The sequence below is a fragment of the Lepidochelys kempii genome, chromosome 9 (genome assembly GCF_965140285.1).
Source record: "Lepidochelys kempii isolate rLepKem1 chromosome 9, rLepKem1.hap1, whole genome shotgun sequence".
In the NCBI taxonomy this organism is placed as follows: Eukaryota; Metazoa; Chordata; order Testudines; family Cheloniidae; genus Lepidochelys; species Lepidochelys kempii.
Window position 1 is genome coordinate 7,589,904 of NC_136388.1, and position 26,648 is coordinate 7,616,551.

Below are 26,648 nucleotides of genomic sequence, written 5' to 3' on the forward strand. Positions count from 1 at the left end.
TGAGATTGCGCCAGTCGAGGCTTGGGCACATGCCCCCTCCCCTTTCTCCTCACCCCATTACACTGGTAGGGGAAGGGCAGCTGACTAAGACTGTCCCTGTCAGTATCATGCCTATGGAGAGTCCCTCTCAGCAGGGGAAATTCTCCAGGGACAGGCTCCAGCCAACCCCTTGTGTGGCAATTAGGGCCTAGATAACAATTAGCCAGCTAAAAGAGCCTGGATAACAGCGGCCATATGTTCCTCTTTTCCCTTCTGGTTCTTGCCTCCTGTCCTTTTGACTGCTGCCCTTCTCTCCAACTTCTGGTCAGCTCTCATCTCGCAGCTGCGAGGGATCGAACTCCTTGTCGTAACGCCCCCTGTCCTTAGAGCTTCTCCTTGCCAGGGTTCTCGTCCACGTGCCCCCACATCACCCTCCAAGCTCTGTTTCCGTGCCCCTCTCTGGGCTGGCTCCCCAGCTCCAGTACTGAGCCTTCCCCAGACATCTATTCTCCTGCAGACTGGGGCTCGGGGCCCCTTCACAGACATCTCTCTGTTATTCCTCCCATCAGACCAAGCTCTTGCCCCTTTTATGGGGGCCAGGTATCCACTAAGTTATCACCTGTTGCCTCTCCCTCCCGGCACCTGTCGCTGAGAAGCAGCTAATTAATCAGGGTGCAGGTGTAATCAATGTGACTAGCTACCTTTTAACCTTCTTTAGCCCATGATGGGGTTTCACCCACCACACACACCCACTACGCTAATCTCATAATTAGGAGATTTTTAAAAACCCTACCAGCCTTGCATTACAATAGACTAACCCTCTCTCAATTCTCCCTCCCAGCAGTCAGATTCCTGGTCAGCCATAAATAACGCCAGGTGCCACAATTCTTTGTTTTATAGTTTGTTTACTTATGGAAATTCACTATGAGAAACACCTGCCTATTGGGTTTCCTGGTCGTCTGTGACTTGCTGCAGCCTAGCGAGGAATAGCACAGATCTTATAGTGGTGCGGTTGTAATAGGCCCCCCAAAATACGCTCAGTGTTAATTTCAGTCACTCCCTCCGGCAGCCTGAACGTGAATGCCCTCAGCAGGCTGGTGAAGAAGATGAAGAGCTCAGTCCTTGCCAGGCGCTCCCCCAAACACACACGGTGCCCTAACGGGGGAGAGGGGATGGGCAGTTAGTGAGTTAAGAAAAAAAAACATTTCCCTTCTATTGCTTGTGTAACTCAAAAATGACAGCATGAGAAATTTCAGACTTGGCAGGATTCTAGTCCTCAGTGAGAAAGGAAAAATAAGATCTGCTTAAAAGCAAAATCATGTTTTACCTCTGAAGTCAAAGGTCTGAGGCTAGGCCTGCATATGTGCATCTGAGAATTTGCATTTCTGAGGTAATTAGCATTAGGAATCATTCTTCACATGACTATTCCCAAAAGGATGGAGGGGGTCATTTGCACAGTCCACAGATTTCTTAGTACAGTAGAACTTGGCTAATTTGCACTAATGACCGAGAAATCCATTGCTTATTAAGGAATTTTGCAAATTAATAAGCAAGCAAACACTTAAAATCTATCACAAAATTGATTTAGACAACTTCCATTCCATTTTCATGTCTATACAAAATGCAAAAAACCTATCTGACTTCAAGACTGAGCTTGATTAGTTTATGGAGAGGATGGTGTGACAGGACTGCCTACAATAGCCTGTGACCCATCAGCGACTGCCTGTAGCAAAAATCCCCAATGGCTGGAGACAAGACACTAGATGGGGAGGGCTCTGAGTTACTACAGAGAATTCTTTCCCAGGTGTCTGGCTGATGGGTCTTGCCCACATGCTTAAGGTCTAATTGATCGCCATATTTGGGGTCTGGAAGGAATTTCTCACTAGGTCAGATTGGCAGAGACACTGGTGGTTTTTCACCCTCCTCTGCAGAATGGAGCACGGTTCACTTCCAGGTTTAAACTAGTGCAAATGTGAATTTTCTATAATTTGAAGTCTTTAAACCATGATTTGAGGACTTCAGTAACTCTGCCAGAGGTTAGGGGTCTATTGCAGCAGTGGGTGGGTGAGGTTCTGTGGCCTGCAATGTACAGGAGGTCAGACTAGATGATCAAGATGGTCCCTTCTGGCCTTCAAGTCTATGAGTCTATACAGCGCTTCCCATTAAAAGTCAACATTTAAATTTTGAAGTATAGGGGAAAACCCTGTGGTATCTCAGATGTCATACTGTGGAAACTAGCTGTAAATGTTGTCATTTTAATGATGGCCAGCGTGCTGTGATTTTTGTACAAATAATGAAATTGTGTAGTAGAAGAACCCACCCATGGCATTCTGCAAATAAATCTTTGCTGAGAAGCGAGGGGAGTTTGCCATTCTAAGTGCAAATGATAAAGCGTGCACATTAGCAAGGTTTAACTGTAAATCTCTCTGAATTATGCATTCACAATTTTCCCCCGTGAAAAATGGTTTAGCTGTCAGTGCATTTACCTGCTGAGAATGGTAAGAACGCTTCTCTGCTCATGAAGTTTCCATCCTTATCCAGAAAATGAGTCGGGTTGAACTGGTGAGGTGTCTCCCACTGCTCAGGATCAGACAAGACGGAACATATATTTGGCAAGATGACAGTGCCCTGCAAGGAAGAAGGATCTGACTTAGTTCTCACCGTCACTCCCTCAGAGCAGTGCTTAAAGATAGAGTTTTCAATTCTCATGTACTGTAGTGCATGGCATGTCCCCCGGGGAGAAATCTGTCTCATTGGAGTAAACTGGGAGACTACTGGATGGTATATTTTTATTTCTGTTCATCATTTCTGAGCCATCTGCTAGCAGGATGGAGCCCAAAAGAAGAGGCAGTTTCCCAGGATTCTCCCTGCTTTAATACAGATTCCTTAATGGAAGAAAAACGTTAATGCTTCATATTTTAAATGTGTCAGATTCACAAAGTTATATTTTTATGTCGAAGCAGCAAAGCCAGTGAGAGGTTTAAAGGGGCTGATGGAGCATTTGCAAATTCAGGGCAGTGTGACATATCGATAAAGAGACACAGCGCCTGATTATCCACTTCCTTGCACTTTGTACCATGTTACCGGGACGTGTACAAAGCGGCTGTACTCTGCTGTCTCACTTTGCCCTAGTGCTGATGACTTCAGAAGGTGCAAGGAGAAGCAGACATGTTATATATCTGGAAACACGAATGAGTTGCATTCCTAGTACATTTGACCCCCTTGGTGGGAGAGGAGGGTATAAGCATGGAGAATGTCTCTGTACCTTTGGGACAGGTAACCCCAAGAGTGTTGTATCCTTCACACATTGTCTGGGGACTCCGACCGGGGCAATGCAACTGTAGCGCTGGATCTCATGAATCACGGCATTGGTATAGGGCAGGTTCTTCCGATCCTCATAGCAGATTAATTGGGAAGGACCCAACACAGCATCCAGCTCCTTCTGGACCTCCTCTGAGGAGACACATTTTGCTTGATGCAAATGGAAGGACACGTATTCAGGCAGTGAGTGCATGCCCAGAGATATGTGCGTATTCTGGGGCTCTGTCACTTCCCTGCAGGATTCCCTTTAGCTTGAAGGAGGAATTACTCCTTTAATGCTGGTTAACTGCAGTGGGTGATGGGAAGCCATGCCAAGGGAATAGCTACGCTGGTGATTCCTACATCTTTATCTCTAAGGGAGATCTGCACTTTCCCAGCAGACTCACAGATGCCAGTTGAAACTCAGCATCAGGGCCAAATTCAGCCCTGGAGCACAGCGTTCCCTTTCTTTGCAGTGAGAGGGTGCTGGAGGCAAGGTGCAGCAGGAGCATCCCAAAGTGCAGGGAAAGTTTCTTCTCACTTCATTCCCCAGACCAAACTCCTGTTTGTCTGATGCACCTAGGGGCGCACTAGCAGCCTGATGAAAATCCTGCCCCCAGCACTGGAAGCCCCACGGGCTCAGGGAAATGGAAATGGTACCCACTGGGGGGGGAATTGGGCTCCAATAGACTGTTCAGGAGTTAGCCAGGCCCAGAACAATGTCAGATTTGTAGTTTTACAGCAGGCCTAGTATATTCTTCACAGTTCCTTAACCTGAAAGTGGCCAAATAGCTTGAGCACAAACCTTCCAAGGCAAAAGGGAACCACCTGCAGGGATTGGAATAAGCCTAGAAAATGTTAACGCAAGGAAAAAACACTATCAGCGAGCAGCAAACTGGTTCTCCCTAGGGCAGCAGGCTTGTATCTTTATATATGAGCTGGGAGCAGCTGCCCTGTTTTCCAGGCTTAAATAGCCATCCCTGTTTTGTGAGGGCAACTGGGTGCGACCCTAAGAACTCCTCAGTGCCAACGGGTAAAGGGGGTTGCAAGACTATCCTGATCCTGGACTGTACATTCTGGTTCCCCAAAGAACAGAGCCCCCACCCGAGCTGGAGCCCTCACCCCCTGCGCCCCAACCCTCTGTCCCAGCTCTGAGCCCCCTCCCGCACCCTGAACCCCTCACCCCAACCCCACCCCAGAGCCCGCACCCACACCGCACTCCAACCCTTTGCTGCAGCCCTGAGCCCCCTCCCACACTCCGAACCCCCCAGCCCTGCCATGCATCACCTCCATATTGGTGCACAGAACAAAATTCATTCCGCACATGCGTGGGGAAAAATTAGAGGGAACATTGGTCATGGGAGGTCTGAAACAAAAGCCAGGGTCCTGCTGGTCACGCTATCGCTGTGAAATGTCTGTGCACATACTGAGGGCATGTTTACACTGGAAACATAAGTCAACCTATGTTAGGTCAATTTATAACCACCGCAGTCATTGAAATTGACAGCCAACAGCCAATGCAAGGAACGCTGTGTCTACACGGACACTGCGTCACCCTAACTCCACGGACATAAGCCCTGCGCCTTTCCTGGAGGTGGAGTTATGATGTCGGTGTAGGTGGGCACTTACACTGGTGGGAGCCAGGCTGCAGTGTAGGCACTGACATAATTAGGTCGATGTAAACTGCCTCATGCCGAGACCAAGCCTGAGTAAGTGTGTGTGTGTGAGCTGAAAATATGGTCCTGAAGTCTGTATCAAGGCAGAGCTGACAAATAGGTTTGGTGCCCTACAAAAGGTGTGTATTCACCTGTATCTCTAAGCCAGCGGTCCCCAAACTTTTGAAGGTCACATCCCCCTACCCCTGTCTGTCGCCCCCCCCCCCCCCGCCAGCCCCTGGTGCCAGGGCTGGGACCATGGCACTCGGGGCTGGAGTAAGGGGGCAGAGGCTGGGGCCGCAGCTCCCGGGGCAGGGGAGGATGTGGAAAGGAGTAAGGGGGCAGAGGCTGGGGCCGCAGCTCCCGGGGCAGGGGAGGATGTGGAAAGGAGTAAGGGGGCAGAGGCTGGGGCCGCAGCTCCCGGGGCAGGGGAGGATGTGGAAAGGAGTAAGGGGGCAGAGGCTGGGGCCGCAGCTCCCGGGGCAGGGGAGGATGTGGAAAGGAGTAAGGGGGCAGAGGCTGGGGCCGCAGCTCCCGGGGCAGGGGAGGATGTGGAAAGGAGTAAGGGGGCAGAGGCTGGGGCCGCAGCTCCCGGGGCAGGGGAGGATGTGGAAAGGAGTAAGGGGGCAGAGGCTGGGGCCGCAGCTCCCGGGGCAGGGGAGGATGTGGAAAGGAGTAAGGGGGCAGAGGCTGGGGGCAGGTCTGGGGTAGGGAGAAGGGCCGGGGCTGGGAATGGCACTGCGGCCGGGCGCGGGGCTGGGAGCTGCGGCCGGAGGCGAAGCAGAGCTGGGAGTGGAGCGGTGCTGGGTGGTGCTCCCTCCCCAACCCCTGTGCGGGGTGCCCTGGGGCCTCCACTCCTCCCCAAACATTCCTCACCCCCTAGGAGTGCGCACCCCGCAGCGTGGAACCCTCTGCTCTAAGCATTGTAAGCCGACACAATGGAAGCCGCATTTACATACAAAGTCAACAGGGGGATGTGAAATCAACAGGAAGGCAGCACACTGGAGAATAAGCTAGGGTGGGTTATTGTAACCCTAAGAACAGACAATGAGTGGGGGATATAAAGAGAAGACAAGGAAGACACACCTTTACCCTCCACCTAGGAAGTCATTGGTCAGTGTGGTTACATTTCTGAAAATAGGATCACAACCAACCTTGGCTGAAATGCTGCAAAAGACCTTTGGGGTGAGATAAACTTCTTCAGCCAAAAGCTTGGCCTGGTAAACTAAGTTTAGTCTCTAGAAAGTGTGTTCTTGATGTTGTTTTGTATGCAACCTTTGTGTCCATTACCTGTACTCACGATCTCTTGAACCGCGAGTCTTTGATAATACACTGATCGTTGTTTTCACTAGAAATGCAGCTCAGTGCTGTGGTGTGATACAAGGAGCAGATCCTGAGTTGAATCAAACAAGCTGGTGTGTACGTTGTGTCTTTGGGGACAGCAGCCCTGGTATTTCCGAGTGTTCAGTGGATAAGGGGCTGGATGCTACAGGGGAACCCTTCAGAGGGGCTCCGGGAGCGGGGTGCACCTCTTATTAGCCTGCAAGGCAAAGGAAGGGCTGGCCTGCTCCCGAGGAGGTTGTTGGGATGGCTAACAGGCTGGTGGGGTCAGGTAGCTGACACTCAGCTAAGTGCAAGCAAGTCCATCCCTTTCTGGAGGCAGGAGGGTAACCAGGAAACTCACAGTCCTGGGTGCCCTGAGAACTGTCACACTGTGATGTAGGGAACCATGGCCACAAGGGCGGGCTCCAGAGCATCTGTACCTGCCATTGCAGACCCAAGGCTGCAGACCCGTTCAGTCGGAAGGCACATTCCTCCAGTACTGGGGGATGGGTGTCGAGAAGGTAAGTTCTTCATAGCACTTCCCACCAGCATCACCTCAGTCTGGCCTGGGTTCAGCTCCAGCCAGCTGTTCTCCAGCCAGATGCTGATTTCAGCGAGGGCCCTGAGAAATCTGGGACATGGTGCTGTTTATATTTGATACGACACGGGGGTGGGTTGGGGGGGGCGGGCGCTGAAGAGAGCTCCGCTCAATGCCTCATGGAGGAGAAACACAAAAAGCCCTTTGTTCATTAACTGGGCAAGAGCAACTGAGTTTTAGGTGTGGATGGTAACACTGCAACCCACATGGGTAAGTGTTCTGTAATAACATGCATGACGTCCCGGTAATGAGACCTGCCTACCGTACCATCTCTGCTACCAGAGCGTTGCTGAGACGTGAGGAGGGGCTGCTGGGCTCACACAGCACAAAGTGGTCTTACAAGTGGTCTTACTGAACCCTAAGCCAAGGTATGCGGGGCCTGGACTTGTGGACTTGGTGTTTCTAAACGCTTGATCATCGGCACTGCACTGTAAACCTGGGTTTACAATTGCTAGACCTAGGCTCATGACCATGCTAACGTGTCCAGACTGCACTGCGCAGACCTTCTGACTCGGGTCTGTGGCTTGAGCTGCCTTCACCCCACCAAATGACAGGGCTTGGACCTGAGTTACAACATGACTCAGGCTCTGACATCCCCCCGGCCAGGTCCTAGGACCCGGGCTCTGAGTGCTTGCTGACCTGAGTCAGACTGATCTGTATATGGGCAGAAGTGGGGTTTGGGGCAAACCTGCATCAGAACCCAGGCTTAGTGTGCAGTGTAGACAGACCCACAGTGACTGGAGGTGGCCAGTGGAAAAGTCCACCAGTGTAGGGCAACTTATCACTAGGCAGATAGCTGACCGAGGCAGCAGAGCCACCGCCCATGCCACCCCCATCTCGGCATCTGGAGAGGGAAGGGGGCAGATCAGGGGCGGGGTGAAGGCAGGGCAGGGAGAGGAAGAAGCATGGACGAACAGAGCTCCACTAGGCCTGGTTTTCTGCTGATGTAAGGTCCCGGAGCTGCTCCTGTGAAGCTCTAACTTGCACCCAGGTGGGCTGGGTGGCTGATGACCCAGAAGCACCTAACAGGTCCTGCAGGCTGCAGTCCCTCCTCCCCACTGAACCTGAGCTCTGCTTGAGTGGGGTGGAAATCCCGTCCCAGTGCATTTAGAGTGTGAATCATGAGGTTTGTGGCATAGCAAAGGATGAATCAGGAAGGTTCTGCTGTAGAAAGAAAACTTCCCACTGGTGAGATCTGTTAGCCTGTGGCCAGTCTCCCAAAGGAAGTGGTGGAAGTCCCATTGCCCAAGACATTTAAAGCAGGTGGACTAACAATCCCACAGTAGGGCTGGACTGGGGAAGTGGGGGGCCTAGGCATCTCTATGAGGCATTGTCACTTCTAATGTCTGTCATTCAATGATTGTAGGACCAGAAATCTCACTGCTTTGCTGGCTGCAGCAGCCGCCGCCAATGGTCAGTTTTAGAACGAACATTTGTCGAATAAAAACGGGCAGAACCGGGTAATTTTCCACATACATGCAGACTCGCATCCATGGTGTGTGTTCCCGTCTCCCTCTCCCTCACCTTGGATGTGGGGATGAAGCACCAGGCTGATCAGTGCCCAGCGCAGGGTCGTGGCTGTGCTCTCTGTACCAGCTATGAAGAGGTCCAGGATAGTCTGAATCAGGTTACCTTCATCGAATGTAGAGATGGGGTCATCTTTGCACTGCAGGGGACAGAGGGATAAATTAGGACACGGGAGGCAGGACAGTCAACGTGATAAAGAGCAGAACTTGCTCATTCCTTTGACTCCCTGCCATTTGCAAGGTCTTTTTAGTATTTCTGATTTCAGCAAATCACAAAACAGAAATGTTTTTTCTGATGCCCTCCAGGTTCTTGATTTTGTTACTTCCCGTCACTGCCTTCAATCCCAATTCTGTGCTGTGCTGCTTTGCAACACCCTTCTGAGACACCGCTTGGCCTGGGCCCGTTGGACAAGGGATCCCTCTTCCTTATCACCGGGTTTCTAGGAAGCTGCCGAGCTGTAACTGACACTGAGCTGTCATTTACCGTCTGCCTGCCCAGGCTGGAGCCCTATAGATTTCTGACTCTGCCACTCTCCCACCCAGCCACGCACCTGATCCCATCACAAGAAGCTTTTCTGCTTTAGTCTGCAGAGGTTTGTGCTAGAAGGGTGGAATGGAGTTGTAGAGACGTTATAGTCACATACGGTGCAGAAACGTACTTTGACCATCTGTGCCAGGTAGAAGTCAATGAAATCCTGTGGCTCATCTGGTACCCCACTCTCCTCGTGGCGTCTGATCTCTTCCTTTGCAAAACAATACAGAAACCAATGGGAGGACAGCACCTTCTTGTGAGGTCCTGGGAGGTGGTCCATGAGCCAGGGGAAAGTATTGTGCAGCTGTAGGAGAGACACAAAGAAGCTGCTTTCATTCTTTGCAATTAACACATTCCTGGAGGAGCTCTCCAAAGACGAAAATGCCCAGTGTGGGGAATTTTGCTATTGGATCAATTGCTTTGAAGGACACATTTTCAGCATCACGTATGGGGCTTCAGCCTAGACACTGATGGTTAAAACTCTTTAGAACCTAGCGCTAGTGTCCAGAAAGATATTTGGATATAGACAAACACGGAGAGAGAGAGAGAGATGCTCCAAGTTCCCCTTGTGATGTCTGCTTCTTCTGGGCTTAGAATCATGGAACAGACGGAAAGTAAAGGTCTACTGAGCTAAAGAGTTCAAAGACACTGGTGTTTTGACACTGTGTCACAGATATCAGAGGGTAGCTGTGTTAGTCTGTATCCACAAAAACAACGAGGAGTCCGGTGGCACCTTAAAGACTAACAAATTTATTTGGGCATAACCCTTCGTGGATAAAAAACCCGTATCTTCAGATGCATCTGAAGAAGTGGGTTTTTTACTCACGAACTCTTATGCCCAAATAAATTTGTTAGTCTTTAAGGTGCCACTGGACTCCTCGTTGATTTTGGTTTCAGAGATTTTCAACCTGTGGTCTACCTCTGCCACTGAGTTCCTAGGTGACGCCGGGCAAGTCACGTAGTCCAAAATGTTAACAGGTGGCCACTGGATTCTCATTTTCTAGGTATCCAAATTAAGATACCAGGGGTCTGATTTGCAGAAGACCTGAGCACTCACAGCTACAACTGAAGTCAATGGAGCTCTGCTCTGAACATCTGAAGTGCTCTACAATGCTAAATACTCTGAAAAATCAGTCCCTGGGCGTCTCAGATTGGGCCCCCAAATTTAGTTGATCGTGGTGGCAATTTTGGCTTTTTTTCTCCACTGTGAAGATAAACTCATTAATGTTCATAAAGCGCTAAGATTCTACCACGAAAGCACCACAAAAAAGCCCAGGAGGAAATGAATAATTCTGTATTAGAGCAGGGTTTGAGTGGTGTGCACGGACCCACACACTGCATGAGGATGATAAAAAGAAACCTTGAATAGTGGCTCATTCCATGAGCATTGTTCATCCTGTGTGCTAAAGGAGACAGGGGTCTCATGAAAAAACTGGAAGTGATCGTGTAATTAAAGGCACTATCATAATGTATATGCACAAGGGGGACCAAATTAAGATTGCATGGACAACCTTAATTCTGGCATATCGTAACTTTGGAGTGCTTGACAGTGCAAACTTAACATGCTTTTAACATGGGAATGGTTTGAAAGAGGGTACAGTGGTGGATACAGATGCTGAATGGTAACCTTTCCTACTCATAGGGGCCAGTCGAGGAGAAAGCTTGTGGGGGGGAATAGGCTGGCTAGGTAGGAAAGAGCTAACTTGTGAAAGTCTCTGAAGGGAAGAACAAGTAGCTTGTGTTTGTTGTGGTGGAAGAGGGGTGGCCAATGGAAGGACTTCAAGGTGGGGGTGGCAGAGCAACAAACCCAAGGAGAGGAAGGAAGGGGTGGAGTGGGCGGGCCAAGGGTGGAGCCCCCCGCCCCTGGTGCTTGCAGAGTAGGGGAAGCTGCCGCTGTGCAACCTGCTTCTCCTAGCCTACAGCTCCTTCAGCCTCCTTGGCTGCCTCCTTGCCTCCAGTGCCCGTAGGCTGTGCCTGTGTGAGGTGAGGCGGGGGCACCTCCCAACTATAGGACTGGACTGGACTGTATGGCAAAAAAAAATGTCCCTAGAACCTAACCCCCCCCATTTACATTCATTCTTATGGGGAAATTGGATTTGCTTAACATCGTTTCACTTAAAGTCGCATTTTTCCGGAACAGAACTACAACGTTAAGGGAGGAGTTCCTGTCCGACATCTTCTATTTAGGGAGGGGCCCAGCCCGCATTTGGGGAGGGGGGCAAAAGAAATAACAGCGACAAATTGGGAACGTACTCTCTCGCTGAGGGTGCTCGCAGATATGAGCAAACAGGCATTGGCTTTAAGCAGCTGCTGGAAGGTCTCATCGTCAGCGGAGAAGCAATGTCCCAAAACCACAGCACAAATGACATTTGACAGAGCTTGGCTGAAGAAGATGCTCGGGTCCAAGGGCTGTCCTGCAAACACAGTTATTAACATGAAAGTTGCCTGCTACTGTGTCTCCCCCTCCTGGCACGAGAAGGAGCCTGGGATCTAGCAGGTCTTTTCAGTCATGAATGTTTCTGAGCCTGTGATTCTGGTATCCAGCATCATTCACTAATAAACATTTAAAAGAAGCAATCAAAGAAAACTCAAGCTGGTTACAAACCAACTCTCTGCGGAAGGTTCAGTGTGGTAAAGGGGCCCTGCCCATCTCTGCAGCAGTCCAGGCGGTAGCAGATCATCACTGAAACTTGGTGACGTGAGCAGAGCTCCTGCCCAGTAACACCCCTCACATGCCAGCAGGTTCTCCTGTCCCAGGCTGAGAGAGAGATTGCTGGGCACGTCACTGACGGCTGCTTTTTCCTCCCAGCTGCAGAATTCCCACTAAACTCACTAGGCTGGATTCTCTCCGGTGGCGGAGGTCTGCTTGGTGCAGCAGATAGGAGTGGGGAGGGGCTTCAGGAAGCTGGTTACAGCTCCTGGATTCTCTGCTTGGCTCTTTCTCTAAACTATTCCAGCAGGGCAAAGGAAGCAGAGCAAGGCTGTGAATATACCCCATTGTTTTGTAATGAGCTATAGGATAGCTTGGCTATACATCGATCCATTGTATGTGTCACCAAGTTGCTATGCTCTCTCCCCAGTCATTACAGTCACTGGTATCTATTTTACATTCACTTCTAGGACCCCTTTCACTCTAGTTACAGAGCAGGTAATGGTACCAACACAGCACTGGGTCTTATTTGTTGATGATCTCACTTAGCAGTGGGCTAAGACTTTGGGGCTACTTCTGTCCTAACGTATAGTCCACAGAATCTGAGTGACTTCACTCATGTTGCACAGGGTGTGATGGCAGGGTGGAATTTGGGCCTATGGGCTTGATCCTGGAGAGAGCAGGGGCTTTGCAAAACTGAGGCCTGGATGAAGGCAGCTAGCTGGCTGACTCTTACCCCAGACAAGATCCTAGGAATGATGATTAGCTACAATGATGATGATAGGGTGCATTAGAAATGCAATGAATTAGCTACGTAGACAAGCTGGTTGATTGGGGAAAACAGGTCGAGGGGATAGTGGAGTTGATATCTGCCCCTTTGATAGAAGAGTGCTAGGAGGGGGCTCAGGCTTGGGTTCTCCTGGATTCCCTGCTGTGTTTGGATGCTATAAAAGCAATAGCCAAGAGTGTATTTTTACCTATGTCTGGAAAGGAGCTTGTGATTTTCCTCCCATATTTGGACCTTGACACAGTTATTAATTTTTATTCACACTAAAACCAGCCACCTGTTTTTGGTTAATCTATTACTCCAGGTGCCTTTGACATAGTGTCAGAAGAAACTGTGCAACTAAAACCAGCAGTAATGCCCACGAAACACTCAGGCCCCAGCCTGACAAAGTCAAAAGGGACGTACTGTGCCAAACTCCCATCCCCTACAGCCAATAACCACCATCAGGCTCCTCCCTCCCCAAACACTCAGGCAAAAAGGATGAAGGTTGGTCAACAATACCAAGCTATTTCCAGGGTGGAAACCAATTCCAGAGCTGAGGGCCTCTCCTGGAAAATGATGTAACTGCACCCCTTCCCATAAATCGAGGGCACTCCAACTCACACGGACACTGATGACCGTAACAGTGGCAACATGGAACAGGGAGGGAGGTAGTCTATGAAGTTCGCAGATCCCAGGCTTTGTAGGTCAAAGCCAACACCTTAAATTCTACCCAGAGGCCAGCAGACCCCCCCCCAGTGCAGATCACCAAACACTAGTGTCAAGAACTATGAGCAAAAGACACCAGGTACTCAAGTCTGGAGATGTCTCTCCCATTTTTCTCTCGCCCTGTGGACCCCTCTCGCTCCAGGAACCACAGCCTCCTCCTCGTGACTCACCCTTCCAGCCAGGTCACTACATGTGTTAAAGGGACCCTGCCCATCTCTGCAGCTGTCTCCATCTGGACGGGTATCAAAGTCCCACCATACAAAATGGCAGCCTTCCCTTTACTGCTCTGACTGTGCCACTCCTCCAGTGACTGGCCGGGGAACCTGGGGCCGCCCTCTACTCCGGGTTCCCACTCAGGGGCCTTCTACTCAGCAGCCAAGCTCTGCACTCCTGTTCCTTGCTGTTTTTCCCTCGAGCCTTCTCCTACCTTCCTGGCTTTCCCCGACTCTGGGTTTGCCAGAACTCCCAGGGAGTATCTGTGAACTACCCTCTGTAATCCCAACACACTTCCCTGAAGCCCCTTTTCTGCTCTCAGCTCCTGGGCTCTATTCAGGCCCCTCCTGTTTCTGCCCAGCTGAGCCTTGTCTAATCAGTTTCCTGCTCCTTGGCTCCTCCTGCAGGTGCAGCCTGGGCAGTTAATTGACCTACCTGGCCACCTTAACCCCTTCTAGGGCTTGTGTGGGCAGATGCCCCATCACACCAAGCCTTTGCTGCCTCAGGAATGGCTCACTGAAATGCACTCCATGGGGGTGGGGGGCTGCATCTGAAGACAGTGCAGAAATGTCAGCTCGCGCAGAACACAGCTGAGTGCTTACTTGGTGATGGTGCCTACAGGAAACACACCCCTGCTCCACAGCCAAAATCAGTTCCAGTTCATTTCTGGATGCAATTCAAGGTGTCGGTTTTGACATGTAAAGCCCTTGTGGGTTGGCTGCTGGCTACCTTAGCGACCTGCTTCTGACAATTGATATGGGGAATATTAACCCAAGTGCCTTGTCTAATATTAAACCCTCTGGGGCTTGGAGCCAAATGACCTCCAGGAAGAGGCCTCCCCTCTGGAATTCACTCTTCCCACGGGTCTGACAGATCACATGCCGGAAAATATTAATATCTTCATCAATGATTTATATATTGGCATAGAGAGTATACTTATGAAGTTTGCTGATGATACGAAGCTGGGAGAGGTTGCAAGTGCTTTGAAAGATAGGATTAAAATTCAAAACGATCTGGACAAACTAAGGAAATGATCTGAAGTAAATAGGGTGAAATTCAATAGGGACAAATGCAAAGTACTCCACTTAGGAAGGAAAAATCAGCTGCACACATACAAAATGGGAAATGACTGCCTAGGAAGGAGTACTGGGGAAAGGGATCTGGGGCTCAGAGTGGATCACAAGGTAAATATGAGTCAACAGTGTAACACTTGCAAAAAAAGCAAATATCATTCTGGGATGTATTAGCAGGAGTATTGTAAGCAAGACATGAGAAGTAATTCTTCTGCTCTACTCCATGCTGATTAGACCTCAACTGGAGTGTTGTGTCCAGTTCTGGGTGCCACATTTCAATGGACAAATTGGAAAAAGGCAAGAAAAAGGATTAAAGGTCTAGAAAACATGCCCTATGAGGGAAGATTGAAAAAATTGGGTTTGTTTAGTCTGGAGAAGAGAAGACTGAGAGGGGACATGATAATAGGTTTCAAGTACGTAAAAGGTTGTTACAAGGAGGAGGGAGAAAAATTATTGTTCTTAACCTCTGAGAATAGGACAAGAAGCAATGGGCTTAAATTACAGCAAGGGCGGTTTAGGTTGGACATTAGGAAACACTTCCTAACTATCAGGGTGTTTAAGCCCTGGAATAAATTGCCTAGGGTGGTTGTGGAATCTCCATCACTGGAGATGTTTAAGAGCAGGTTAGACAAACCCCTGTCAGGGATGGTCTTGATCAGGGGTCGGCAACCTTTCAGAAGTGATGTGCTGAGTCTTCATTTATTCACTTTAATTTAAAGGTTTAGCATGCCAGTGATACATGTTAACGTTTTTAGAAGGTCTCTCTCTATAAGTCTATATATTATATAACTAAACTACTGTTGTATGTAAAGTAAACAAGGTTTTCAAAATGTTTAAGAAGCTTCATTTAAAATTAAATTAAAATGCTGATCTTACGCCGCTGGCCCACTCACCCCGCTGCCGGCCTGGGGTTCCGTTCACCTAGGCCGGCAGCAGGCTGAATGAGGCCTGCGGCTGGGACCCCGGCTGACAAGGGGCTGGCAGCCAGAACCCCAGACCGGCAGCGGGCTGAGCGGGGCTGGCGGCCGGGACCCCAGACCGGCAGCGGGCTGAGTGGGGCCTGTGGCCGGAACCCCGTCTGGCAAGGAACCGGCAGCCAGAACCCCAGACCAGCAGTGGGCTGAGCGGGGCCTGTGGCCGGGACCCTGTCTGGCAAGGAGCCGGCAGCCAGAACCCCAGACCAGCAGCGGGCTGAGCGGGGCCTGTGGCCGGGACCCTGTCTGGCAAGGAGCCGGCAGCCAGAACCCCAGATCGGCAGCAGGCTGAGCGGGGCCTGCGGCTGGGACCCTGGCTGGCAAGGGGCTGGCAGCCAGAACCCCAGACCGGCAGTGGGCTGAGCGGGGCTGGCAGCCGGGACCCCAGACCGGCAGCGGGCTGAGTGGGGCCTGTGGCCGGAACCCCGTCTGGCAAGGGGCCGGCAGCCAGAACCCCAGACCAGCAGTGGGCTGAGCAGGGCCTGTGGCCGGGACCCTGTCTGGCAAGGAGCCGGCAGCCAGAACCCCAGACCAGCAGCGGGCTGAGCGGGGCCTGTGGCCGGGACCCTGTCTGGCAAGGAGCCGGCAGCCAGAACCCCAGACCGGCAGCGGGCTGAGCGGGGCCTGTGGCCGGGACCCTGTCTGGCAAGGAGCCGGCAGCCAGAACCCCAGACCGGCAGCGGTCTGAGCGGGGCCTGTGGCCGGAACCCCGGCTGGCAAGGGGCTGGCAGCCAGAACCCAAGACCGGCAATGGGCTGAGTGGGGCTGGCGGCCGGGACCCCAGACTGGCAGTGGGCTGAGTGGCTCAGCCCACTGCCAGTCTCGGGTTCCGTCTGCCGGCTCCTGCCAGCCCGGGTCCCGGCTGCCAGCCCCGCTCAGCCCGCTGCCGGTCTGGGATCCCGGCCCTGCCCACATAGAGTGGGTACCTACCTTCTCCCTGGTTCTAGCCCATTCTCTTCCTCTCTCTGCACTGAGCTGAGGGTGGGAGAGCACTGAGCACAGGGCTGGGGGTGAAGGAGCAGGCTGGGGGTTGGGGTGTAGGGTCTGGCCAGGAGCTAGAATGAGGGAGAGGGCTCAGGGTTGGGGCAGGAGGTTTGGGTGTGGAGTGCCTACATGGGCAGCTCCCATTTGGTGCGAGGGGTGCAGGCAGGAATGGGGGGGGGTGCAGGAGCTCCTGTTTGGTGCTCAGGGTAGGGGTGAGAATGTGGGGGGTGCAAGAGTCAGGGAATGGGGTGTTGGGGGTTGGGTATGTGTGGGGGTGCCAGGATCAGGGAAGAGGGCTGGGGGCATCTGAGGGGGGTGCAGGAGTCAGGGCATGAGGTGTCGGGGGTGCTGGAGTCAAGGCTGGGGTGGTGGTGGGGTGCAGGGGCCAGGGGATGGGGTGTGGAGGGGCTGGGTATGTGTGGGGGGTGCTGGAGTCCAGGCTGGGGTTATGGGGGGGTGCAAGGGTCAGAGTAGAGGGTTGGGTGTGTGTGAGGGGTGCCAGGATCAGGGCAGAGGGCTGAGAGTGTATGAGGGGGGGTGCAGGAGTCAGGGCAGAGGGCTGGGAGTGTGTGTGGGGGGGTGCAGGGGTCAGGGCAGGGGGCTGAAATGTGTGTGGGGGGTGTAGGGGTTAGGGCAGAGGACTGGGAGTGTGGGCTAGGGTCATGGGGGTGGTCCCAGCCCCCTGCCCAGAGCAGCTCACGGCAGGGGGCTGGAGGGGATATGCCCTGATTCCACCCACTATCCCCACAGCCCCATCCCCACCTCTTCTCCATCTCCTCCCCGGAGCAGCGAGCGCAGTGCGGCTCCGCTTCTTTCCCTCCCTTGCAAGGGCCGTCAGCTGATGGGTGGCAGGAAGGGAGCAGAGGAGGGGCAGGAACCCAGCACACTGTGGGAAGAGGCCGGGGAGGGGGAACTTGCCTTCCCTGCAGCAGCAGCCGGCAGGACCAAGCTTCTTCACACTACCCCTGTGGGGGAGGGGGAGGGGGGGCGGAGGCAGAGAAGAGCAGGCCAGGGGGGAGATTTTTAATGGCTCGCTGCTGCCTGCTGGGGTCCCGGGCCTGGGTTCGGCAGCAGGCAGCAGTGTGCCATTAAAAATCGGCTCACGTGCCGTCTTTGGCACGCGTGCCATAGGTTGCCGACCCCTGGTCTAGATAATACTTAGTCCTGTCTCAATGCAGGGGACTAGACTAAACGACCTCTCGAGGTCCCTTCCAGTCCTATGATTTTATGATTCTATGAAAATAAGGTTATGGTAAGTGAAAAGCCCCAGCTATGCTGGCAATGATGTACCTCTCTCATTCATAAAGTACTCCACCAGGTGACGGGCCTCCTCCTGGATTCGGTGCTCCAGGCCTTTCTTGCCCAGCCCCAGGTTCCGCAGGGTCATCAGCCCAAAGCGTCTCTGCTGCTTCCAGGTGTGACCACTTGTCATAACGATACCTGAGGCCATTGAGAATCCGTTATTTATATAAAGCAAAATCATTCACCAAGTAAGAGTTCAACTTAAAATATATTTTCTAACATGAGAGAGAAATCCAGAAGAGTGAGCGCATTATTCGTTGCTTTATCTGGGGCCTCAGGCCTGAATGGATTGTGACAATCCACTCCAAGTGGAGTGCCCCAGGGGTCGGTCCTGGGGCCGGTTTTGTTCAATATCTTCATAAATGAGCTGGAGGATGGTGTGGATTGCACTCTCAGCAAATTTGCAGATGATACTAAACTGGGAGGAGTGGTGGATACGCTGGAGGGGAGGGATAGGATACAGAAGGACCTAGACAAATTGGAGGATTGGGCCAAAAGAAATCTGATGAGGTTCAATAAGGATAAGTGCAGGGTCCTGCACTTAGGACGAAAGAACCCAATGCATAGCTACAGACTAGGGACCGAATGGCTAGGCAGCAGTTCTGCGGAAAAGGACCTAGGGGTGACAGTGGACGAGAAGCTGGATATGAGTCAGCAGTGTGCCCTTGTTGCCAAGAAGGCCAATGGCATTTTGGGATGTATAAGTAGGGGCATAGCAAGCAGATCGAGGGACGTGATCATTCCCCTCTATTCGACATTGGTGAGGCCTCATCTGGAGTACTGTGTCCAGTTTTGGGCCCCACACTTCAAGAAGGATGTGGATAAATTGGAGAGAGTCCAGCGAAGGGCAACAAAAATTATTAGGGGACTGGAACACATGAGTTATGAGGAGAGGCTGAGGGAGCTGGGATTGTTTAGCCTGCAGAAGAGAAGAATGAGGGGGGATTTGATAGCTGCTTTCAACTACCTGAAAGGGGGTTCCAAAGAGGATGGCTCTAGACTGTTCTCAATGGTAGCAGATGACAGAACGAGGAGTAATGGTCTCAAGTTGCAGTGGGGGAGGTTTAGATTGGATATTAGGAAAAACTTTTTCACTAAGAGTGTGGTGAAACACTGGAATGCGTTACCTAGGGAGGTGGTAGAATCTCCTTCCTTAGAGGTTTTTAAGGTCAGGCTTGACAAAGCCCTGGCTGGGATGATTTAACTGGGAATTGGTCCTGCTTTGAGCAGGGGGTTGGACTAGATGACCTTCTGGGGTCCCTTCCAACCCTGATATTCTATGATTCTATGAACTCCGGAAAACTCCCCGTTATGGAGGGTTTTGTTGCATTTTTTAGGTGAAACAGAAAGCAGGGCTTCAAACATGCAGGATATAGGTTTCATAATTCACACATCACCTGAAAATATGAGGATAATTTCACAGCTGGGGACGCACACAGATGTGGGGTGAGGTCAATTGCAACGCAGGGCATGGATAAAAGAGCATTTTTTTGAATGACAGTGCAGGACTATGAGTTGAAACCCAGCAGGAAGGAAGATCTTGGCCAGGTTTCAAAAGCCTTCACGCTGTGTGAATGATCAAAAACTAGCGTTGTGTCAACGTCATGTCCAGTGGGACACTGAGTGATGCTCATGCTCCGTGCTGAAAGCCTGTTGATGATAGTGATGTTCACAGGACAGCAAAGAACTAATGATCCTCAAAGTTATTTGGATGCCTAACTCCCACTGATTTTGAGGATCTGGGCCCAAGAGACAATGAATGGTTCAAACAAGCTCCTTAACACTCAGGACTTTACCCTTCAGTCCCATTCAGTGGCTGCTTGCCCCATTACTCATCACCAGACCAGCTATCCATGTAGCTATTTTTGCAGTCTGGAGATGCGGCTCCATGGGGAAGATGGCTATGGAATAACGGAACAGCCACACTTACAATGGGCACCCCAGGTTTTTGTACGGTGTCCATGGAAAGAGAACGTTACCCTTTTCAGTGGCCTTTTCATTGAAGAAAGGCATTGCTGGCCGGCCAGAAACATCTTCAGGGTTGGTGGTTAGACCATCTTTCACTGCTTGGAATCCATGCAATACAATCACAGGGCTCTGTCCCAACCACAAGGTGAAGATCTTCCCATGAATCTGTGCCAACTAGAGACATGATCAGTGTCAGCAAAGCACGGCTGAAAAATTGTGTACAACAAATTGTGACCCAAGAACCTCTTAATGCCAGCTGGTAAGGGTGTTACAGGAATGTTTTGATTCTGGTATGCACAGGCACTGACTTTCATTTTTCTGGGTGAGTGCTCCACCCCGAGGCCCTGCCCCAACCCGCCCCTTCGCCCAAGACCCTACCCTCATGCCACCTTTTCCTGCCCCCGCTCCGCCTTTTTCCACCCCTGCTCCGCCCCCTCTCCCCAGTGCCTCCTGGCCGCCACCAAACAGCTGATTGGCGGAAGGCCACCGGTGGCATAGCTGATCTATGGGTGGCTGGGGAGCACCCGCTATTTTTTCCCGCAGGAGCTCCAGTCCCAGAGTACCCATGGAGTTGGCACCTATGCTGGTCTATACATTGTGGTTCACCCAAGAATGTCTTGTGAGGTCTTCCATGAAATCTGGCATCACACTGGTTTTATTACTATCAGTGTGAAATGTGTGTACAGATATTATGTAACAAACTATGGATATACAAACTGGAAATATGTTCTTAAGTATGTATGAAAGTATTAGTCACCAGAGGAGGTGAAAAACAGGCTTTTCTGTCAGAGTTGTTTATTCACCTAACTTGATGTCAGGATCTAAATTACACACAGCGGCTATCCATTTCCATACAAAGCCAAAGGTTAGCAAAGAGATGTGAAATCAACACAAGAAAAAACTAGCCATGGGGGAATTGTCCTGTCTATGAGTAAAGAGAGTGAACTTTGGGGGTACTTCTACAAGGCAAAGACGACACCTCAGCCTTCACTGAGGAAGACAGTGCTTTTTACTTAATGAAATAGAGGTCTCAGCCAGTCTTGTTTGAAAATGCTGAAGAGAACATTAGGCAACTGCTTTAGACAGGACCTATTAGTTAAGTTTAGTCTCTAGAAATGATTTTGTCTGGTTTCCAGTATTCTTACTTACTATTACTTGAATCTCTGATGATAAACTTATTGTTTTCACTATAAATATATCTCAGTGCTGTGGTGTTAAGCAAAGTGCTGGTCCAGAGTTGAATCTCACAAGATGGCGTGTTCTGGTCATTTGGGCATAGCAGACATGGTAATTCTGTGAGTGTTCAGCAGATAAGGGGCTAGATACTACCTGGAACGCTCCCAGTATTGGGATTTGTGCCTGTCGCTACCTGTCAGAGCGAGTGAGGTCTGCAGAGACTTGGAAGGCAGTGCTTGTGTTGCTAGAAGCTGTTGGTTTCAGGGAACTGAGCCACTTTGGGAACACCATACAAACCAGTATCCCAGCTCTCTTCAGGGATGCCACCTCAGGGACTCTGTGATAGAAATGTGCCTGGCTCTGTAGAATCTTTCACAATGCCATGGTGCAAGAAATGATGAAGACAGAACATAGGAACTGGGTCAGACCCAGGGTTCATCTAGTCAAGCATCTTGTCTCTGACAAAGACCAGCACCAGGAGCTTCAGAGAAAGATGCAAGAAGTCGCAAAGTGGAGAATTGTGCCTGCCAATAGGGGAAGGTTTTTCCCTAACCCTCCTCAGCTAGAAGTTGGCTTATTCCCTGAAGCACATTGGCTTTATAACCATTCCAAAGATAGGGTGGACAGCGCCTGAGGTCAGGGGAAGGATCAGAAAAGACTTACACGATGCAGCCATTCTGGCCATGTCTACGCTAGAAAAAGCTGTGTTTTTTGCAAGAAAGCTAAGGCATAAAATACTGGTGTGGACTAGGCAAGGGTAGTTTTCCCTCGATGTAGCTGGTCGAGGGGAGCCTAGGATTCTGGGAGCCTAAAGTGAGACTCTAAATACACATTCAGACACCTAACTAAAAGGAGCCTAATGTTCCCAGGGTCCTCACACCTGCATGTCCCACTGACGACAGTGAGGTTTTTGGGTGCTCAGACCCCCCCCAGAAGGCCTTTCATTTAGGCGTTTAAATGCAGATTTAGGAGCTCCACGTTAGGCTCCCAGGACTGAAACGTTTGGCCTTAGGTTTTACATCTTGTGTGATCATTTCCCGCTCTCTGAAAGTCGCTCTCTTCACGTGAGATGACTTTTTTTTGTCAAGTCCGATATACTCAGTTGCCATTAAATCTTGTGCTCAGCAGGATTCATGTCACTGTCACACCTTCCCTGCAAACCAGAAATGAAATGTATGACCCTGACTTATTTGCACAAGCCTAGACACTGGATAAAATTTCCTGAGCATGAAAAATATCTTATTCCACTGATAGCAGCATTTGGGCTGCTGTGGGCTCATGCTAGGCAGGTGGGCGTGCCTATGCAAACAAGATCAGCCCCTGAAGTTCTTTGCCACAACTCGCCACCATTCACCACCAGATGTTAGGGCAGAGCTCATCCTGACTCTGCTTACATTAATAACCGAGAAAATGACTGAAATGTATTTATCCAATTGAGGTTCAAAACTCCACACCAAACATCTCCCATCAGGGGGCTCCAGGTGCCTGTCACATAAATGAAAAACACATTATATAAAAGGAGTGTTACAAAACCAAAAATCAATGGACGTTTCCTCTCCCGCACCTTCACCAGCAGCAATCCTCAGTTAGCGGAGCTCACACAGTCTGAAAGCCCAGACCAGTCGAACAGATGGGCTTTGCTGTGTCCCCAGAAGATCAAGAAACTTGGGCAGATTTCAGACCAAGAAAGGAGCACATCCCAAAGGTTGGGGCCCATCAGACAGCGGTCTGCTAGCCTCCCCTGCCTCTGCTGATCTCAGCTGCTGCCTGGGGAGAGTCTGAGAAGTAAGTTAATCAAGTATACAAAAATAAATAATTACCTTCTCGAGAGTCTCAGGATGAAGTTTAAATCCCAACAGCCACAAGTTCCCGATGAAGGGGAGGGGAGTTGGTCCAGGGGGAAGCCGCCTGCCTACCCATTGCAGCTTCAGAAACTGCACAATCAAGAGAAACGCAACCAGAGCCACAAAAAATTCACTGATCCCCAACATCCTCTTGCCGCTGCCTTTATCGTCGGGCGCTGGGCAAACCTCCTGGAGCTCGCAGGCTGAGCTCTCACTTTGCTGGAGTCTTAACAGTTCCCAGGGAGCTTTTAACCCTCTTATGAGCCTCACTTCCTGTTTTGTTTCTCTTCCTTCAGACCCACCATCACACTGGAGTCTGGAGATATGCCAGGCTCAAGTTTATCTGAGCAGACTTTTATACCACATACCTTGTCCTCGCCAGCCAAACCACTCCCACCAGACCTTAACCTTTGAGCTCCAAACCACAGCAGCCTCCTCGTCATTGAAAAGCGGAGTGGATTGGAGAGATCTCTCTGCGTAAAGCTATTTTAAACCTTGATTACATAATAGTTAAATCCAGGCATGAAATTTTATTGGCCAAATGCGGAATTCCCCCCGAAATCATTGGATTCTGATTTTAAACCCCCCTCAAAGCATCTGAGTTGGGCGTTCTCTCAGGCTATGGCAAAACAAGCGTTCTGGGCTGCTGCATGCTTTGTTTAGAATTGTATTCCCCGGCTGCACTAGAAGCAGCCATGAATTACATTCAAACCAGAGGTTTTAGGGTTTGAATAGTACAGGCTTCAATTTAGTGAGAAAAAGACAGTTTGAAACGAGGGGAAACTATTTTCCAAAATGCTTCCTGGAGCACTGTTAGAAAAGTTTCACCATATCCAACACCCCACAATCTGGGTCTCCCCTCCCTAATTAAACATCCGCTAACTATAGGTCCCGAACCTGCCAGATAATCCCTACCCCTAAGCAGAGCCCCCAGGATCTCACTGCGGCTCCTTGCAGGGCAAACTAAGCAAAGGGCAAAACAGTTTTCCCTGGCCAGGGCTTCTCTTTCTCAGGTTCTTTTTTACCAGTGCCAGTCTCAGGCCTTCCACTGCCTGAAAACACAGCTGTGATTGGCACACATACTGGGGATACCAGGGCACGTTAGATGCAATTCTCTTACACTCACCTTCCTCCAGCTCAGCTGAACTCTGTGATGGAGCACAGGGCAGAATACTGTACTCTCACAAGGCATTATGCAGCATCAAACCCAGGGCCACTGCATTCAAACCTGAATCCAGGTCTCATTAATGCCAACCAGTCGCCGTGAAGAGGGAAATAGCACCCAGCTGCCTAGTGTGCGACCTTCACACGGAATACAACAAACTAAGCTTTTCAAGCTGTGCTTGGAATCCTTACAAAAAGCGTTTGAAACAAAGCTGTCAGAGAGTAAAACCAGTGTCCTTTCAACTGGCTGGTTATGCTGGTGCTCTCGCCCTTTTGCTCCCATCTTTCCACAGGACTGAAGGCTGCTGCAAGTTCAGAGCTGGCCAGGATGAAAGTGTCACAACCCTTCCTGACAGGGCCTATGAGCCTTGCCATACTGTTTCTGATTCACTGAGCCTCACAGTGCCATAGGCTAACCCCTGAGGCCACCAGGCACTTGTGTGATGAGCTGAGGAGGGACCTGAAGAAAGAGCCATGCCCACCAGTCCCTGTCGGCATCTTCCTGGTGTTGGTAAATTGTCTAGTCAATTGCTTGACCACACTTTGGTTTGCGATGAAATACAGTAGAACCTCAGCGTTACAAACCCCAGAATTACTAACTGCCAGTCGACCACACACCTCGTTTGGAACTGGAAGTACACTATCAGGCAGCAGTTGGTTGCCATACACCAATGACCACAAAAGATCCAGGTTACTTCCAGCCCTAAGAGACCAGCCACTTACCCCTGGTCAATGTGTACCTCAGCTCTCACCCCAAAGACAAGGCTGGTAGCCAATCCTGTAGTGAACTAACTAAGGATGTATTCACCTGGAGAAAGAAATGAGAGTTATTTCCAGGTTAAAGCAGAAAGCGTATATATGCAGCCGAGTTACAGTCTGTGGTTTCCAAAGGTGACTGAGTGGCAGTAATCTTTCCGCACTGAATGTCTTCTGGGGCTCCCCCAGGCCAAGCAGCATGGGGAGTTCTTGCTTATGTTTAGGAATCTTTGCCCCTCAGAGTCCAGACAGTAGGAAAAAATCCAGTTTCTCCTTGTCGGGGATTGTTATCTCCCCAACACCAGAGTCCAAACTGATGGGATGAGTTCAGGTCTCGCCTTCCTGGCGGGAATTAGGAATGCAGTCAACACAGCCTCTGTCCTTTGGTGCCACACAATGCCCCGTATCAATGCCTCATTTGCCTTCAATGGGCCAGCGAATATGCAGGACGAGCGCTCTACCTGAGTGAATGCTTCTTTTCCCGTTTGGTGAGTTACACGGTTACAGAGGTTTATGATGCAAACACTCACTATAACTTGATACCATGGGCTACAGCGCTTATAAGTGAGATCAGTACATGCCGCATCCTGCAAGCATGTCATAAAGCTAAATACATTCTTAGCCACTTAACATCGAATATCTATTTTGATAGCGCTCACACACAGACGAGCCAGACTGGTTTCCAGCTATGAGGCCTGGGCATGAGCTGGTACCTGGTCTGCCAGCATCACAGTGGGGCTGGGGGGACAAAGCTTTGGCGGTTGGAGGAGCAAGTGGCTGTGGGGGCTGGGGAGCCGGGAGTGGGGTGACGCTCAGGGCAGCAGGTACCCGCTGGGGAACCCAGAGTGGGGAAGGAAGGAGCCAGGCAGAAGATAGGTATCACCAGGGCTGAGGAGCAGAGATGGCTGAGAGCAAAAACTCTGGAATAGGAAGGGCTTGAGGTGGAGGGTGGGGAGGGGAACGGGTATCTGCCAGGGCTGGGGGCAGTGAGCAAAGGGCGCTCAGAGAAAAGGAAGGGAGGGGATGGAACTAAGGGGCCACTGGGGCAGTGAGACCGAAGGGAGAAGAGGGAAAGGATCAGGGGAGCAGGAGCTCCAGCGACCCGTGAGCAGAGCAGGGTGAGCTGGAGGGAAGGGCCCAGAGCAGCAGGCACCTGCGGAGGCCAGGGAGGGGTGAGCGAGCAAGTGGCTGCTGGGAGTAGGGGGGAGGCGCATGCAGCCACCGGCTCCAGAATTGCGGGAGTGACGTGCAGGAGCTGTTGGCATCATCGCTGATCCAGGCTCTCCAGTCACACCCTAGGCTTGACTCTCAGGTTCACTCCGCTAGGCACTCGGGCTCACGACACCTCCCCCAACAAGCTCTATGGGTTTGGGGGAACAAGCAATAAGAGGGAGGAGCCAGCCCTGGGGCCCAGAGAGGCTCCAGCCAGCAGGAACAGGAGCTGGTTCTGCAGCAGGGCCTCTCGGGTCCGGATTATGCCATCACATTTCTTTGCCCACTGAATGCCAAACGCCTCTCTTTTTGCCCACATGGAGTATTCAAAACTCACACGCCAGGGTCCCAATATCATGAGTGGCTCAAAAATCACATTTATAAAGAACATTAAAGGTGGGTCTCTGTTGGTTTGCCCTCTGATTCTGGGGTGCACTTGGACCCGAGTTTCAAGCTTTTTCCACAGCCACGAAGGCGAGAACTTCCTTCTTATTTGAAATGAAAACTGAGGTTCTCCTTTCAGAGAAAGGTTCTCCTGTCACCCTGTGACTGGCAGCCGAGGCTTTAGGAAAACCACCACATAACATGAGACTTGGGATCAAATCTTGAGAGTTGGTGACAGGGCTGGGTCCCCTGAGCTCATGAACTGTTTGCTCCAATCTCCTCCCCTTCACAGCCACTTGGCCTCAGCCTTGCTCCAACTGTCCTCCATGCTCCCTGAGCTCCCTCTTCTCCCCAGCTCCAGCTCCCTTCTATGGCTCATGGAGAAGTTGGTGCAAAGTGGCTAGATTGTGAATTTAAAGCACAGTAGCTTTTCCGAACCATATGGTCACTCTTATTCTGCGGTGAATGCCTTTGTGCAGGTTAAGTTAATCTGCTTTGGAAATGGATTAACCTAACCTGCACAAAGGCACTTTTAGTGTG

At 50.9% G+C, this 26,648-nt stretch overlaps 1 protein-coding gene across 2 annotated transcripts; it reads right to left on the bottom strand.

Annotated features, from left to right (window-relative positions):
- Positions 1-864: 864 nt before the first annotated feature.
- LOC140917093 (cytochrome P450 2J2) lies at positions 865-22,915 on the bottom strand. Of its 2 annotated transcripts, none has more exons than XM_073359161.2 (9): positions 22,569-22,915; positions 19,584-19,746; positions 17,593-17,742; positions 11,167-11,327; positions 9,041-9,217; positions 8,380-8,521; positions 3,245-3,432; positions 2,466-2,607; positions 865-1,134 (listed from the first exon to the last, which is right to left on the bottom strand). In XM_073359161.2, exons 1-9 carry the CDS (start codon positions 22,737-22,739, stop codon positions 956-958), a joined length of 1,473 nt encoding a protein of 490 aa, XP_073215262.2. In that variant the 5' UTR covers positions 22,740-22,915; the 3' UTR covers positions 865-955. The 2 variants fall into 2 exon arrangements, with proteins under 2 accessions (XP_073215262.2, XP_073215261.2); XM_073359160.2 differs by having other exon boundaries at positions 3,245-3,450.
- Positions 22,916-26,648: the final 3,733 nt, after the last annotated feature.

Coding starts and splice junctions, on each gene's coding strand:
- LOC140917093 (XM_073359160.2), bottom strand. CDS start 22,739: ATGTTGGGGATCAGTGAATTTTTTGTGGCTCTGGTTGCGTTTCTCTTG. Junction 17,743..19,583: donor TGAAAAGGCCACTGAAAAGG/GTAACGTTCTCT, acceptor CAATGGCCTCAG/GTATCGTTATGACAAGTGGT. Junction 11,328..17,592: donor GTACTTTATGAATGAGAGAG/GTACATCATTGC, acceptor CTGTGTTTGCAG/GACAGCCCTTGGACCCGAGC.